Source organism: Brassica napus, chromosome C9 (genome assembly GCF_020379485.1).
Source record: "Brassica napus cultivar Da-Ae chromosome C9, Da-Ae, whole genome shotgun sequence".
Lineage (NCBI taxonomy): Eukaryota > Viridiplantae > Streptophyta > Magnoliopsida > Brassicales > Brassicaceae > Brassica > Brassica napus.
In genome coordinates, this window is record NC_063452.1 from 20,153,589 (window position 1) to 20,172,606 (window position 19,018).

The following is a 19,018-nucleotide window of genomic DNA, read 5'->3' on the forward strand; positions in this document are numbered from 1 at the left end:
TCCCCAATGCGACTCTATATTTTTTTCCATAATTTACATTAAAATAGAATAATTATATTATAGTGTTACTCTATAATAGAGTTAATATATTATAGAGTTAATATATTATAGAGTGAAATATAGATGAATGTCACTTTTCTACATTCCTCTATATTTCACTCTAAAAGCATCTCCAATGTGATTCTATCTTTTTCTCTATAATTTACACTAAAATAGAGTAACTCTATTATAGGGTAACGCCATTGGAGCAAAAATTACACTATAATAGAATTACTCTATTTTAATGTAAATTATAGAGAAAAAAATAGAATCACATTGGAGATGCCTTTAGAGTGAAATATAGAACAATATCATTTTTCCCTCCAAATATAGAGTAAAATATGACATTTATCTATATTTCACTCTGTAATAAAGTAACACTATTATAAAGTAACACTATTGAAACCAAAGTTACAATATAATAGAATTATTCTATTTTAGTGTAAATTATAGGGTAAAATATAGTCCTATTGAAGATGGTCTAACTATGTAATTTGAATTGTATTTTACCCTATAATTTACATTCAATAGGACTATATTCTATTTCTCACTCAATTACTCTATTTAATAATGTAGATTGAGATGTATTAATATGTATACAAATCAATATTTGATAATGAGAAATTGCTTAAAACATTCTAAGTTGATACCATTTCATATTCATTTTAATAAAATTTAATATCTATTCTATATATATTAGAAATATATTGAAATTTAAAACATTCTAAGCAGTAGCTACTTTTATTTTAAATTTCAAATTTATATCTATACATATACTTTCTATATATATAATGTAGATTGAGATGTATTAATATTTACTTTTAATATTTCTTAAGTCACTATCAAATGACATTAAGAGAAAATGAGAAAACAATTTCATCCACATCGAATATAAAATAAACTATAAAATGTTTCTATAAATATACCATATTCATTATACGAGTTATTTTGTTACAGTTTAATTTTTTTTTGTACAAAAGTAAAAATGGGTAGCAAGCCACGGGTAACAAACGGACAACATTAAGTAGTTACTTTTATTTTAATACTTGATACTTAACTTGTACTTAAAATTAATTGAAATAAAGGATTTAATATTCGACTTGGTCAAGATAAGTACTCGATTTTACGAGTCAAATATACGAACCAAGTAACGAGTACATACCAAGTAACGAGCATAGACCATACCTAGCTTGATTGATTTGATTTTAGTGCACTAGAAAGAAATAAGACTGTGTACATCACTCATAGCTTTAACCCATCACTCCTATGAGTTCTTCTTCTCTTTATTAATTACATATAGCTAAAAAATAAGAATTCATTTCTAAACAAAATACAAATCTTTTTAAAATATGGTTTAATCTTTTCCATTTCTTTATTTTTTCTAATAAAATAAGTTTAGACCAATTTATTTATAAAAGTAATATATATACATATATTATTTATAGTTTTATTATCATTGATAAATATGGTAATATCAAAATGACATATATCTAGTTGCATATACATAATTCTTATCCGAAGGATTTACCAAAAATGACTCAAAACTTGATTTTGAATACAAAAGTGTACACAAAATTCAATCAAATGCAAAAGTAACCCAAAAGTCTAGTGAAAATACAACAGCCCACTTATGAACAAACAAAAAATATGTATTCAATTTTACCATTATAACCTTCCGTTAGAGAAGACTTCTTTATAAGTCTTCTCAACGATTACTTCTTTGTAAGTTTTCTCGTTCAGTAGATCTTAAAAATAATTTTATAAATAATATTTTGATGGGTAAAAAATTGAAATCATGTAATAATAAACATTTCTCAATTATGTAAATTTAGTTCATCTGAAATTGAATTATTTTCAACATAGATGAGTGAATGTATATTAGCTCATGAGTCATTGGTTTAGAGTTTGGTAACATATGTTATCGTATTGTATGTATCTTTAGGGTTAGATTCTGAAATCTTACCTTCATTTTTTTTCTTTTTCAAATTGACTCATATATGTTTAGTAACTATCTAATAACTTGATTTAAACACTTTCTAAGTTTTTTTTTTAAGTTTAAAAAAGTGTTTTTTTTTGCATCGTTAATTGATTTAAGGGTCTCGAAAACTCACAAAAGACTTAAAAAGAAGTTTTCAGACACATCCCGCCTAAATTTTAGTAGAATTTATGGTCTCCGCCTAAATTTTGGAATAATTTAGGTTTTCCGCCTAAATCAAAGTCGTCCATAAGTCTTCCAGAAGTCTTCCAGAGAAAATCTTCTCATGAATTAGATCTTAAAAATATTTTCATGGGTTAATATTTGAAATCATGTAATAATAAACATTTTTCAATGATGTAAATTTAGTTTATCTGAAATTGAATTATTTTCAACATAGATGAGTGAATGTAGATTGGTTCATGAGTCATTGGTTTAGAGTTTGGTAACATATGTTATAGTATTGATGGTATCTTTAGGGACGGATTTGAAATTTTATCTTCATTTTTTTCCTTTTTCAAATTGACCTATATATTTTTAGTAACTATCTAATAATTTGATTTAAAGACTTTCTAAGTTTTTTTTAAGTTTAAAAAGGTTTTTTGCATATTTATTTGATTTTAGAGTCTAGAAGACTCACAGAAAACTTAAAAAGAAGTCTTCTGTCACATTCCGCCTAAATTTAAGAAAAATTTAGGGTTCCCGCCTAAATTTTGGAATAATTTAGGTTTCCCGCATAAATCAAAGTCTTCCATAAGTCTTCAATGAGTCTTACATAAGTCTTCCATGAGTCTTCCAGAAGTCTTCTGGGTCAAAAATATTTAACCTAATTGGAATTTTTGTCTCCATATATAAAGAAAATTTACACATTTTCCATCTTCCACTCAAATGACTGTAACAAAAATGTAATCTTTCCCACTCTAAAACTCTCCAACCTCTCTCTAATCTCTTTGAACATCAAAACACCAAATTTTATATTCATTTCTCACTTTTTCTTATGTCTTCTCACTAATTTATCTTCATTTTGCAGGTTTTTCATTACATGATTCTCATCTTTTACTATTTCAAAGGTAGATCTCTAAATTTTAGATATGAATTTATGTGTGTGTGTTTATATGTTAGATTCTAAAAAGCTATAGATTCAACATAGTGTGACTGTTTTGTTTATTTTGTAAGAATACAATTTTCATTTTTGAAGTTTTTCTCTCTTTTGAAGCCATTTGAATGTTTTTGAATTTGCAGGTTTTTCCAGATCTAAGAGACTTTGAAAGACTTCTCAGAAAACTCTCGGAAGACTTCTTAGAAGCCTTCTTAGAAAGTCTTCTAGTGCATTTTATGCTAGAAGACTTCTCACGAAGTCTTCAGGAAGTCTTCTGAAATCTTCTGCCTAAAGTGGTCTAAATTTTGGATATGTATTTTGTGTGTTTTATATATTAGATTCTAAAAAATTATAGATCCAACCCAATGTGATTGTTATCTTAAAATTTATTTTTGAAGTATTCTCTATTTTGAAGTCATTTGAATGCTTTTGAATATGCAGGTTTTTCAGATCTGAGACTGATTTTGGAAGACTTCTGGGATAATTCTTGGAAGACTCTTGGAAAACTCTCGGAAGACTTCTTGGGAAATCTTCTAATGTTTTTCTGCTAGAAGACTTCCCACGAAGTCTTCAGAAAGTCTTCCAAAGTCTTCTGCCCAAAGTGATACAAAGAGATGATGTGTAATGGAGTCCAAACTTATCTATGTTGAGGAATAATATCTAGCTGTGTAATAATTTTGTTTATGGTCTTTTTATGATTTGTATGTGTAATATTTTAGTTGTAAATTATTTTGTAAACCTTAAGAGATGTTAATCAAAAGAATGGTAAATATGTTCATGTTTTGCCAAAATTACTTGACTTCATTAAAGTTATTGATGCAACATAGCAAAAAATATTTTAATCATTCTATCCACACATAACAAAACACAACAACACAAAAACTTATTAAAATTTGCTAAAATTAAGAGAGAAGACTTCTCAAGAAACCTTAGTCAAATTCACAAAAGATCAAAATTGAATTTTAAGTGAAAGTTGAAATTTTAAATCTCATGGAAGTTAAAAATTGTATCTTAAGAGGAAGACAACACAAACACAGAACATCAACTTAATAAAATAAAATCATCAGAGAATACTTCATATGAAGTCTTCTACAAGTCTTCTATGAGGAAGACTTATAGAAGACTTCTCCGTTTAGCTAGAAACATTATTAAACATCAATGTTTGTAACTTCATAATTATCACCAATTAAGTTATAAATTCGACTCAGTAGTCCCAATATTGAATAATAAACATGAATTAGCAAGAAGATATTAAAATTTTATTTTAATTTTGGATAAATTTGAAGTTTAATAAAAATTTACGTAGAAGACTTCTTTTGAAGTCATCCACGAAAGACTTCAAAAGAAGTCTACTCTGTGTAGACTTCAAAAGAAGTCTTCAATTTAGGTCATTTTTGCAATTACAAATTTACGAAGGAAAACTTCTTAAGAAGTCTACTCTACAGAAGACATCTTCGAAAGTCTTCCTTTGTAAATATTGGCTTACTTTTGAAATTGAATTTTTTCGAAATTCCCAGAGAAGGCTTATTTAGAAATCTTCTCGGATAAACATGTTACTTTTGAATTTGACCGAAGTTAGTCAGAATTTTGACTTTTGTAGAAGATTTCTAGGGAAGTCTACCTGGAGAATACTTCAAAAGAAGTCTTCTCTAAGTCTCCCGGAAGTCTTTTCAACGTCGCAAGAAGTCTGCTGGGTTACTTCTCCAATTGAATATATTTGACTTTTCGAGAGAATACTTCTTTAGAAGTCTTCCGTCGGATGATTTCTCTAGAAGTCATCTCTCGCAGGCAAAGGTTTGACCAAAACCCATAATTAAACTCGAGAAGACTTCTCATTGATATTAAATGTTTTACTATTATTTTTCAATTGCAAAAGTAATCCACGCAAACATCTTCCGGCATTGAGAAGACTTAGGGAAGACTTTCAGAAGACTCCTGTAGAAGTTTTCTCCAGGGAGACTTCCTTAGAAGTCTTCTACAAAAAGTCAAAATTTTGACCAACCTCGGTCAAATTTAAAAGTATCATGTTTATCCGAGAAGTCTTCTCTGAGAATTTCGAAATTTTTTGTTTGCAAAGGAAAGTTAGAAGACTTCTAGGGAAGTATTCTATTGAAAAACACACAAAAAGTCAATTGTAAAACTAACTCATGCATTGACCAGAAGACTTCTAAAAATAAAATGTAGTTCGCGATTTCATACCTTGAACTCGTGAGATGATTTGCGTGGTTTCTCCAATCACCCAGAACTTCACCACAACGGCTACCTACTCGTTAATCACCAACAATCGTGAGCTTATGAACCTTACATAATTTGTAATCAAAATCTTCAGTTTTTTTGATGAATTTTGAGAGAAAGTGTAAGATATGTGGTTTGTGTTGAAAGGAAATGAGAAAGGATGAGAAAAAATCGGAACTTTATGGCATTAATACTCTTAATTTGGTAGTTCATGGTGGTTGAAGTATTGATGCCAATGGCAAAGTTGTAAATATTTGGTGAAGATGAGGATGGTAATGTAAAAGCCTTATTTCCAGAAAAAAAAAAAAAAAAAGTAATAGCATTTTCTTGAATAACTAGAACTTTTAGTGTGAGTAGGACAAAACAAAGTTTCAAAAAAAAAAACATAAGTTATTTTTGTGTTTGGTTTGAAATTTTGAGTCATTTTTGAAAGAACCCCTTCTTATTTCCTCTAGATTTTTAAAAGTGACATTTTAGATTTTATTCTGTATTTGAAAATTGATGTTTTATATTTTAATTAATTGTATTTTATTTTAAAACAAAACATAAATAAAATCTAAAATAGTTATGCATGTTATTTTGTATCTTTTAAAAATATATAATACTTTCAAAGATAGAGTGATAGATTTTTTTTTGTTGATAATAATTAACATAAATAAAAATATTAAGCGATATATTAGAATATAAAGCTAATATAAGGGTATAAATTTGATAATATTATACATTAGACCAAAGTTATGTACAAGTTGTGGTTTTTTTAATAGTATTGCTCTTTAACACTTCTACTTCATCCCAAACCAGCACATCTGTTTTTTTAGATATTGTTTAGTCATGGTCAGTTCACCCATGTGAAATATATAAGTTATAAATTTTAGGCTTAGTTTCTATGTAATTGTTGTGGTGAGATGTTTAAATTCTCTTTATTGACCTCTATGCTCTGAGTTCAAGTCTTATGCACATTTTTTTATCTGTAATAATTTAATTATGACCATGTAAAATTTTATTCTGCCTCTGCCACTGGTTATAAATTTTGATATTTTCTAATATACATTATTGGATAAATAGAAATAGTTGATAGGTTTTGTTCTTTTGAGTGTGGGTGTGATAGCAATAGCAAGAAAAAATATAAACCAGATGATTTCCAATGATATCGCGGGATAATACCATTTAAATATTATTTTTCGTAAGTAAATTTTATATATAAATTTATAATAGTTTCGATAAATTAAATTTGTTGATAAAAATCAATAAATAAGTTTTGATTGATTAGTAATGTAAAAATAACATTAAATTTTATAATATTATATTAATCATCTTAACACATGCATCTTATAAATCTGAAAATTTTAAAATTAAAACTTTAAAGAGAAAAAACTATATATGAGTTGTGATATGTATCTAATATTTATATTAAATTCAGAAATGGGAAGTTTTGAAAGCTTATATTATATTACTTAGATGTAGTATAAATTTATTTTGGGATTTTAAAAAATATTAATTTTCTGTCATCAACAAATATTAATTATTAGGTAAAATTTAGTGGGGAAATTGCCAAAAATGACTAAAAACTTGATTTTGAATAAAAAAATGTAATTCAAATTCAATCAAATGCAAAAGTAACCCAAAAGACTAGTAAAATTACAACAACCTTCCTATGACCAAACAAAAAACATGTATTGAGTTTTACCATTATAACCCTCTGCATGATAAGACTTACAAAGAAGTCAAATCTCTGACAAAATTCGGTCAATTGCAAAAGAAGTCTTCTCGTTTTTTTGTTGACAAAGAAAAATTAGAGGACTTCTAGAGAAGTCTTCTCTAAAAACATAAAAAAAAAATCAATTGCAAAAATAATATATGCATTGACCAGAAGATTTCTCTATAAGTCTTCTCTATAAATCTTACTTCTTCGTGGAACAGATCTAAAAAAAGCCAAATATCATTTTTAGATCCGGTGAAATTCATGATTAGCTTTTACAAGCACACATAATTTCTTAATAGAAGTTACTCACTCGTTCTTGACGAAGAATCATAAACTTGAGGAACTCTAATAAGCTTATAGTTTTTGAAATAAAAAAGTTAAGACTTTTGGATGAAATAAGAGATAAAGTGAAAGGGAAATGGCTTACGTCTGTAAAAAATGAAGATACGAAGATGTATATTTTGACTTTAGGTGCATTTAGAGCTTAAAATTAGTTGTTCGTGATTGTTGATATTTTGATGACAATGAAAATGTTGTAAATAAATGAGGAAGATGAAGATGAATAAGTAAAACACTCATCGGAAAAAAATGATATTTTCGTGAATAAATCAAACTTCTAGGGTGAATATGGTAAACGAAAGTTTCAAAAAACACATGAGTCATTTTTGTGTTTAACTTCAAATTTTGAATCATATTTGAAAAAATATCTCTAATTTAGTTGTGTACACAATTAACAATAGTAAATTAATTTCAAAATGTTCTGAAATATATAAAAGATCCCATAAATATTCTCAAGAAATTTGTATGTTTATTTACTTTTACATTAAATATAATATAATACATAATAAATAATAAAATTAGGATTCTAATCAAAATATATCTTTAAATTCAGATTATTTGAAGAAACTTTAGGATATATATATTATTATTTTTGTCTTAGAACTTCATATTCATATTCAGATAAAGATGAAAATCATGTAAACTGCAATTAAATATAATATTATTTTATTATAACAAACTATATATTAGCTATTAGCGAGGGATACAAGGGGATGTATGTTGTGCAAGATGCGGAGCCGATGAGGAATCGATAAACCACGTGTTTTTTTTAATGTCTTCCAGCATTACAGGTTTGTGCTCTCTCAAAGATACCATCAAATCCAGCTATTTTCCCAACAAGCTCTCTCTTCACAAACATGGATCATCTCTTCTGGAGAGTTTTCCCACAGATGAATGATCATCAGTTTGCATGGATATTACGGTACATTTGGAAAGGGAGGAATAATAAAAATTTTAGTAATCTGGACATTAATCCTAGGGAAACACTTAAATTGTCAGAAACAGAATCAACACTCTGGGTTGAGGCACATATATGGAACAAACGGAGGATAATACCACACGTAGAGGTTACTACTCTACCGTCAATTCCACGAAGATGGTGTTTTACAGATGGTTCCTGGAAAGAGTGATATTTTCTCCGGACAGGGTTGGCTCAGTACTTTAGAAGGATTTGATGGGCTGATGGGGGCGAGGAATGTTCGGACTAGTCTCTCTCCTCTTCATGCGGAGATGAAAGCGCTACTCTGGGCAATGGAATGTATGAGAAACTTACGTCAATTTCAGGTTACGTTTGCAACAGATTATTCTCAATTGGTGAAGATAGTTTCGGAACCAGAAGAATGACCAGTTTTGGCAAATTATTTGGAATATATTAAGATCTTGAAAGAAAGTTTTCTCCGATCAGAGATCATCTATGTACCAAGGACGCAAAATTCAAAAGCATATATCCTAGCACGCAGTGTCAGGAAGCAACCGTTTTTCGTCGTTCACATGGATCAAGATCTCCCGACTTGGTTCACAGAGTCAGACTACGACAAAAAAAAACTAATAGATATAAAACATTAAGCCACATATTCTATAAAAATATTATTTTAAAGAAGGATTCAAGGAGAATATTTTATACACCATAATAAATAATCTTTTTTTTGAAAATATATTTTTAGAATTATGTTCCAATCTTACTTCTACTTGTTTAATTATTATTTTTTTTTTGAAAAAACTTGTTTAATTATTTATATATGTACTAAGGATACGTTGACAAAAAAATGTACTGAGGATACATTACATGTTATAATTATAATATATGAAATTAACCTAACAACACATACAGATGAAACTTAGTTCATTGGTATTATTTGTTTGAGAATTATGAAGATTATAAAGTTATGATCAATACGGTGATGTCCAATTTATTATGTATATATATTTTTTCTTTGAGAAAACTGAAACACAAAAATTAAAATAGAACACTTTATAGTATTTTACATATGATAAAGTTTCCACTAATTAAAGCCTTACAAATTGATTGATGTATATTATCCTATAACAAATGTGTTCTTAAAGATTAGGTCGAGCTAAATATTTAGATTTCTCTCCTAATCTTTATTTCTACTTTTTCTGCAACGTCTTATTTCTACTTATTTATTTAAGTTAAAACTATGTGATAAATTTAAACTGATGACTCCTCATTGTAAATCATAAGAACATGGTAAATAAACAAAATTATGTAAAATTGTGGAAAATAAATAAAATCACTTCTCAAAAAAAACATTTTTGCAAGTTATTATTTTTGTTGGTGTGAAGTCTTATAAGTGTTGTGTGTAACTTTTGATTTGAGGTGATGTAAACGAAATCTGAATAGTATATAGTTACATTGATTCCAGGGGCGAATCTAGAGGACAATTTTAGTGGGCGCATTATTGGCAATAAGAACTAAAAAGTGAATGAAAAGGATTTGAACTCAACATATTATGGGTATAGGCAGAGTTTAACCATATCAGCCACCGATAAAATTGTGAATATCAATATAATTATGGGTGCACATGCCACCACTCCCATAAGGTGGTTTCGCCCTTGATTGATTCGGTATAATCTTAAAGATACATAGTCAGAGTCGGTATTCCCTGGATTATATCTGCGAAATGATTTTGCCACGTGTCTTTTCTACGATCAATTTCACAAAACAAATATGACATGACTATTGAAATTGATGATATGTCTTATAGCTTAATATTACATAGACAATTGCATTTAATGTTAATTTATATTTTTTGTGAACTTTTTAAAATATGGTAATAAATCATATATTACATTTAATGTCAATTTATAGTTTTGAATTTTTTTTTAGAATATGAGAATAACCCATAAATCATCATTAAAATAACTATATTCAAATATGACATTATAAATTTTAAAATATAATTTAATTATATATTTTTAAATTATAAAATTTTATTAATAAAATTTTCAATAATGTATACAATTTTTTTTAGAAAATTATAAAAACTTAATCGTAAAATCATTATTTTTTATATATATCTACAAATTTTATAAATAATGTTTAATTTTAATTTTTGGTAATTATGCAACTTTTACAAATTTATTTAATATATTTAATTAAAATAAATCGCTAGAAAAATCTATCTAAGTTTATAATTTCAAATATATACATGCATATTCTTATATATAATTTTTATGTTTAATTAAATCAAATTTATATTAAAATATTGATACTAAAAAGAAAATTTACAATATTAATAAAATTTTATTTTAAAATGTAATCTGTTAAAAAATATTTTAAAATTTTTTAGTGTACATAGTGGAAGAAAACACCTAGTATATTAATATAAAGTCTGTAGCGTATTTGGTTTTCATGTGCTAAGCAGTTATATATTATTATCATATATTATTATTACAATAATAAGATGATAGTTTCAATTATTATATATATAGTCCTACATGGTTTTCATTGTATACTTTTCAAGTGTGTATTTGAAGGAGCCAACTAAAACATTATTCAATGAATATTTATATTAACAATTCATGGATATAGATGTTTTTTTTGTCTAACAGATTTCTTATAGCATGTTTATATTAATAATGATTTTTAATTACCAACTAAAATTATTTTAAAATATGACAGATAAGTAAAATTACAAATTAAAATTATTTAAAATATGACAAACAAATTAACTATCTAAAATTATGAAGAATATTACAAATAAGCAAAATTTGAATTTGAATTATTAACCAGAGCAATTCTCTCAAATAGCCCTTTAAAAATTTTTATCACCATAATAACTCTAAAAAAAAGAAAAATGACCAAAACAACCTCTTTTATTTTGAATTTGTTTATATTTATTTTTATTTTTAAAAAATTTGAAACTCCACCCTCAAAACTCCACCCCTTAACTCTACGATAAGTCTAGATTAATTAATCTTATGGCATAATTGTATATTTTCCCGTTAATAAACCTTTTTTGGTCATTTTTTCGTTGATGTATATTAGGGATGTTAAATAGGGCTTTTTGTAAATTGACATAAACGGGCCTAGTGTAATTTTTGTGTCCGTTAACAGCCCGTTTACTTAAAAATCGTAAACGGGCTTAGTCGGGTTTGTCCGTCTGTGTCCGTTTAATAAACGGGTTTCAATGAAAATAAACGGACAGCCCGTTTAACCCGTTTAAATTATTTTAAATAGGGATGTTAAATAGGGCTTTTAGCAGGTATATAGTAAACGGACCGGACGTTAACGGGTCTGGAAATAAACGGGCCGGACAAGCCCTAATTAACATTCCTAATGTCTATTTTGTAAAAAAATAAACTAAAAAATGGTATCATAGAGAATTTCTCTACATAACAAATAAATAAATTATCTAAAATTATGAAAAATATGAAAATATATAAAAAACAAGCAAACTACCTATAATTATGGAAAACATGACATATCAACAAAATCACTTTATAAATAATAGTATAGATAGATGAGATAATTAGGAAAATACTCTATTTATGTTATCAAATTTGAAAAATGCATTTTGTTTTTGAAAATTACACTTGTCCTTTATATAAAAAGACATTTTGATCAGATTTCAGTTAAATATGATCTTATAAAAAAAATTCAAAATTATTGAGGTAAAATATATTAATTATTTATTTTAAATATAGAGTTGGACAAATAATTTAAAAATTCAATGTTTATCATTTAAAACTATTAATCTTTTATAACGTAAATTATTGTGGAAAAAAAGTTATCACTTTCCTAATACATTATGTAAGATTTTACATATTAAAATTTATCATCACACTGAACTTGTCAGTTGTCACAATAATAAAAAAAACATTTACTCACTAAGGGCATGACTGGTTTTTCTGTTACCATCCGCAAACGCAGTTTTTGTGGTTGGTAACAGTTGTTGCCGCTTTAAACTGTTTCAAACCATTTACAATCTCTTTAATTCAAAAGCTGATCTCATCTATCGTTTGCGGTTGCGGGCGGCTGCGGAAGGGTAACAATTTTTTTCTCTTTTTTGAAAAACAATATAAATACAAAAATGAAAAAAAAATAAAAAATTTAAATTGAAATAATATATATATTAAAATATATATATTATATTATAAATTTTAAAAATAAAAATATTTTCTGTAATTTTAAAAAATTTAAAAATATAATTTTAAAAATATAATTTTTATATTTATTATAATATTATGATGCTTAATATTTTTATCATTATATAAAATATATTAATTTATTATTTAATCGCTGTTGTATTTGGTGGTTAACCAGTCATAAGTATCCCGCAAACACACCAATTTATAACTGCAGTACCAATCGTACAAATTTCTTAAAACCGATAAAAACCGCGACCACCCGTATCCGCAAACTCTATCAACCGCAACCGATGTGGTTATACCGATTGATAAAATTCACGAGGTCATAAATTGTTGCATTAGTCATTAGTATGTTCAAAATTTCAACATTGGAAATATTCAAAACTTATAAAGCACAATAGCACTAGATCAAAATTAGGTAAGTTCCAAACTACTTGAAATTTTTTTGGTTCACACAAAAAAATTGTGTGTTTAAAGTTAAAGACTTCAACTATGATTGTTTTCACTTTTTTCTTACTATTTGTCATTTAAATTAAAACAATTTCAAAATATTAAACTTAAATTCTTAATGTAATTATGAGAAATCGTTTTTAATGTTAAATACTTCGATCTATTAAGATCGACTTTTTGTTTTTCCGGTAGCAGATAACTACTTCGCTTTGGGGATTTTTTTGTTTTGTGTTTCAACCCAAAATCTGAATCGTTCTTCAATGGTTTCTTTATCTTTGATTTTGGATTGAATAAATCTGCTTTTCACTTTGAGCTTTATTCACATCCCATTTTGATTCTGATTCAGATCCCTTTTCCACCGTTCACTTCAACGGCTTTCTGGGAGAATCAGACTTCACTATTTGTTTAAGCCATATATGGCGTTGTGTGAAACTTCTCTGATGGAAGAAGGTTGGGTAAGAAGGATTCCCCAAGTCGTTAATTGGAGAGGAATTAGAAGAGCAGGCGTTATAATTACGGTCCTGTAAAGGGTCTTTCTTCATCTTGACTTGAGATTCCTCATGTGTAAACTCCGGTGGGTGAAGGATTTTCTGTTCAAGTTTCAGCGGTTGAAGTGGGAGGCAAACGTGGAGAGAGCAAGATAAAAGGTTTAAAGCGCGAGACAGTACGACCATGGAAGGAGCTACGCCGAAGGTTTGTCCGATAGGTGGTAGCAAAAGAAGCAGCAGTTGAGTCTTCCATCCCTTGCGGTGGTGTGTGCACTCGTGTCTCCAGAAACTCGAGTGAAATGAAGGAGGGAGGACGCGCGTCTAGAAACACTGCATGTACGACGCGTGGCCTTGCATGTCAAAAATCCCATAAACATAGGATTAGTTTTTATGTTGAGTTCTCATTTACTGAGTTTGTAATGAGTTGGAGTTGGACTTTTATTTTACTTGTATTCTTCTCTTTGAATTTTTTTTCACCGAAATGAAAGAAAAGCTGACAAAAATTTGTTTTTAATGTAATTATATTTTTAATTAGGATAATTTAATCATTTAACTTAACAAAAAGTGTAGTTTTCAAAAGAAATAAACCACAGTGTTATTTCAAAATAAAATCTATTTGCAGAGTATTTTTCCAAATTCCCCCCTTAGGTGGATAGATATATGAAGATAAAAATATACATCTTTTCCAAAAAAAATAGATGAAAACATTACTTGTTGTACGCCATGTTCGAAAACGCGGACAACTCGGTCGAGTTTACGGCGGATACACGCTCGGCGACAAGCAACCACGTCGATTTGGTGTTATTCGGCTAAAAACTCGGTCCTCTGAAAAAACAGTTTTTTTTACTTTTCGGGATAGAAATCAACGTTTTCTTGATAGAATTGCTATATTTCGGTTATTAACTGTATATAAAACAAGAAAAATGATGAGAAGTGCGAAGAGTACATGTTGAGGGCGGATCTAGGGTTGCAGAAATAAAATTAAAGGGAAGAAGACGGGGATATTATCGTCAATTCGCCAGCATTAATGACAAAAAAGGTTGAAAAAAACGCCAACACACTTACAGTATCAAACCCATGACCTTTTCAACAAAGAGAGACAGACTAAAACCACTAGACCACTTTGCTACTTATTGTTTTCTCTTACAAAAACATATGTATGTATCACTATATATTTGTTAAAACAACAAAAACTAAACTCCGATTAATCTACAACTAGATCTTGATCCGCGCGCCCGCGCGAATTTAAACTTTTATAGTTCAAACTTTCTTCATTTTATATATTTTTACTATTTACAAATGTTTAATATGATTTTATAGTTTAAATGCATCAATTTTTTTTTTTTTTAATTGTTATTTGTTTTAGTTGTTTATTATGTATATAATGTGTTGGAAATAAAATAAGATATCTAATCTCTTAATGTTGAGTTATTATTTATTTGTTTTTTTTATATATTATTTATTATAATTATTCATCATTTATGCCGAATTTATTTTTTTGGGGCTTAATAATAAATAAATAAATATTAGATGATATGTTATATTTTAACTTATATGAGATAAAATATGTTAATTGACTTTATTGTTTATAATAGAATTTATAATTTTTTTGGGTTTTACATGTACCATTGTCATAAACCCACCTAATCATTCAACTAATTTCAACGGGTAATTTTATATTTTCATTATAAATATTTTCTTTATACAACATACAATATAACTTGTATATTGTATAAAAACAGTATATTTGTTATTTGGGTAAGTCAAACGTGATTTGAAAGGACTAATGTGGGATACCTTAATCGGATTTGAATCTTGAGGTAACAGTATACTTGTTTCCTTTCTCTAAATTAGACTTGATTTGCATTTTTTATAATAGAATATGAAGTTATTGTAAGTAAGATTGCAATCTTTTTAGTATAATGACTGCTTAAAAATAGGAAGGGTTTTTAAAATGTTACATGATTTAATTGCGCTACGAATTTATTAGTTTAGATTTGGTGGACAGAAAATATTTTTTATATTAAGTAACCAATTTTAGCATTTTCAATATATTTTGGATATAATAAAAACAAATGAGTAGAATTGATTAGATACTAATGGATCAATTTTTTTTTTTGTGTGTGGAAAGTCTTACAAATTTGGTATACAAACAAAAGTAGTCAATTGAATTTTGGAAAGGTTGGATTTTATTCTGTTGACAGCACTAGCCGAAAAATAACCTAAACCAATTGTGTACGTGTTTCAAAACCAACAGATATATAAAAGTTTCAAAAGTGAGATATAACTGGTTTTGAATCACGTTTAAATTTGGTTAATTATGGAACTATAATTTCGCTGGTAACCGAGTATTAAAAGCAGTGGCATTGAAGCGTAATTATTTAAAAAAACTCAGGGTTAATTCAAATTTATACTTCTGATTAAATAGTTATTAATCTCTGATTTTTATGCTACTCGCCTAGTGCAATTTCCAAGATGGGTTGTGTGAAATCTTGAAGGCGACACAAAACAATACAATTAAACCGAAAATGCTAAACCGGAATGAACCGAAAAATGTTAAACCGGAGATCATGCCATCTTTTGATGAGTCATCATCATCCTTATTAGATCCACCAAACACACAAAAGTGCTCCTCGTAGTATCTCCGGCCGATGAAGATTCTCGTTGCCGTTAAGCGTGTCGTCGACTACGCCGTCAAGATCCGTGTCAAACCCGACAAGGTACAAAATCAAAAAACCCATCTCTAAACATCTCCGTAGTCCATCCACTGAGTCACCGTTAAAATTCGATCCCTTTATAGACCGGCGTAGATACCCAGAATGTCAAGATGTCGATGAACCCATTCTGCGAGATCGCGCTCGAGGAAGCCCTTCGAATCAAAGAAGCTGGGTTCGCCAAAGAGGTCGTCGCAGTGAGCATCGGGCCTTCACAGTGCGTTGACACGCTTCGCACTGGTCTAGCCATGGGCGCTGATCGTGGAATCCATGTCGAGGCCAGTTATAGCTTCCTCCCTTTGACGATCGCTAAGATCTTGAAGAGTCTCGCTGATGTCGAGAATCCTGGATTGATTTTCCTCGGGAAACAGGTTCGTTTCACGATGTAAAGTTCATATTGTTCAGTCTTCAGTTGCAGAAAGATTCGAACTTTAGGATCTTTGAAGAGGCAATCTTGTTGAGTTAGGGATTTAAAATGCTTATAAGAATGTGCTATTATGCAATTTTTATTGTCTTTTTTAACGTTTAGGCAATAGATGATGACTGCAATCAAACAGGACAAATGGTTGCAGCTTTGCTTGGTTGGCCACAAGCAACTTTTGCATCTAAGGTGGTAACAAGTGATTTATACATTACATTTTAAGTTGTTATAGTTATTTTGTTCATTTCGTCTTTTTGTTTAGTAGGTTGTGTTGGATAAGGATAAGCAGTCTGCAACTGTGGATAGAGAAGTTGATGAAGGTCTTGAAACCCTTAGTGTAGATTTACCCGCTGTGATCACGTAAGTTCTACTTTATTTACATGATTATGTCTTTGGGGTTGAGGTTTGATTAGATTAGATGCAAGAACTCTTATTGTAACAACTTTGATGTTGTAATGCAGAACTGACTTGAGGTTGAACCAACCAAGATATGCAACACTCCCCAACATAATGAAGGCAAAATCGAAGCCGATAAAGAAAATGACGTTGGAGGATCTGAAAGTAGACATTAAATCTGACATAGAGATTGTGGAAGTCACGGAGCCTCCAAAGAGGAAATCTGGAGTTATCGTTTCTTCAGTGGATGAGTTGATATATAAGCTCAAAAATGAAGCTCATGTAGTTTGAAGAAACAAACCTTATATGTCTTCATCATGATCTGCTACACGCACACTTGTCATTTTTCTTTCTTCTTTAGATACATTGCTATTTCAGGAATGAAGTAGAAAGTAAATAAATAAAGGACGTGTAAAACAGTTTATTTGGTAAGTTACTTGAAAAAATCTTCACTTTTATTACATTTTTTCTTCTGTTTGATAAAGTGCTAGAAAATCTCAACGCTTTGAACCACATCTTTGCTTCATAAACCAATCATTGTATCCAAGACCATACAAGCTTTATGACAGTCTTGTGCTTGTATCAAGGTATTACGGAATGATTAAGAGTTTGGTACATTTTGCAAATTGCAAGTGGTGGTTTTCTTCTTCAGCAAACTATGTTTAGGATTTTTTTCTTCTGCGTCACGTTTTAGGGTCGGGCTTTAGAGTTACAAGGGGTGGAGCTCCGGGCAAGCGCAGGGACGTTAGCATAACCTAGATTGTGGAATTACAAAGTGTTGATGGTGATGGTTTGTAGAGTTTGAGTATAGATGTAAAGGTTGTAGAAGTGTTAGGAGTTGTTTTAAGAGAAGAGGATTGATGTATTTTCTATTATTATGCTTAGTGCAGATGTGGAAAGTGTGTAATATTCGATGGGGGAAAATTATTGATTTAGAAGAAAACGTAGCATTGACATTAGGTGAACTTTTTGTAACTATTAAACATGAGAAACAGTTATAAGCGGATGGAGTACATTGGAGTAATGCGGTTTTAAAAAACATGAAATAGAGAATCTTGAAATGTCTTGAAGAAGCAATGCATAGCAAATGAGAAATATAAAGAAACGGAAGCAGAGTTCGGTTCACATTGTTTTCATTTGGAGACATTACTCAATTGAGTATTTGGGACCATCTTTGTCCGCTTCATTTGTTGACGTATAGGTGGCAGCAGCGGAAGTTGATGATTCCCCATATTCCATTTTTCTTTTTTTTTTGTTGCATTGATGGTTAAAATATGTAGAGTGGTGTATAAGTTAGTGTAAAAAATATAAGACATATGTAAACGTTTAGATTAGTTAATACTATAATACCTCCTTGTTAGGAATGGCGCTCATTTCAGAGAAGGTGAAGGTAGGGCCGTTGTCTGTTAAATTGTCTGTCGTCACATTTACATGATAAATAAATTTTTGGCCTTCAAGTTCTGCAATACATTTTGGGAGTCTATTGGGTAGAAGACGATTCACCTGAAGTACAATCACTACAAGAAAACAAGTCCTCGAAAATAATTCCTCGGAATTTTTTCTTTCCTCGGAAATCCCTCGGAATTTTCCGACGGAATTCTGAGGAAACAAATTTCCGAGGAAATTCCGAGGATCACTAATTTGTCGGAAATCTCCTCGGAATATACCGAGGGAGAACTTCGTCGGGATATTTCCTCGGAACTTCATCGATCGATGCGTTTTTGGACATATATCCATCGATCGATCCGTTTATAAAAAAACGTTCGGAATATACCGAGGGACATCTTCCTCGGAATATTCCAAGGAAGATGTCCCTCGGTATATTCCAAGGAACGTGTCCCTCGGTATATTCCGAGGAAATGTGTCCCTCGGTATATTCCGAGGAAGATGTCCCTCGGTATATTCCGAACATTTTTTTATAAACAGATCGATCGATGGATATATGTCCAAAAACGCATCGATCGATCGAGTAAAAAATATAATTAATTTCCTCGGAATGTAAAAAATATTAATTTTTTAAAAAAAATAAAATTTTTGAAATTTAAATT

General features: G+C 29.2%; 1 protein-coding gene across 1 annotated transcript; it reads left to right on the top strand.

The window, feature by feature from the left end:
- The first annotated feature begins 15,329 nt into the window (after positions 1-15,329).
- Positions 15,330-17,433, top strand: LOC106366637 (electron transfer flavoprotein subunit beta, mitochondrial-like). The gene is made up of 5 exons (XM_013806288.3): positions 15,330-16,159; positions 16,240-16,524; positions 16,683-16,763; positions 16,840-16,934; positions 17,036-17,433. The coding sequence occupies exons 1-5, from the start codon at positions 16,091-16,093 to the stop codon at positions 17,259-17,261; spliced, it is 756 nt and encodes a 251-aa protein (XP_013661742.1). The 5' UTR covers positions 15,330-16,090; the 3' UTR covers positions 17,262-17,433.
- Positions 17,434-19,018: the final 1,585 nt, after the last annotated feature.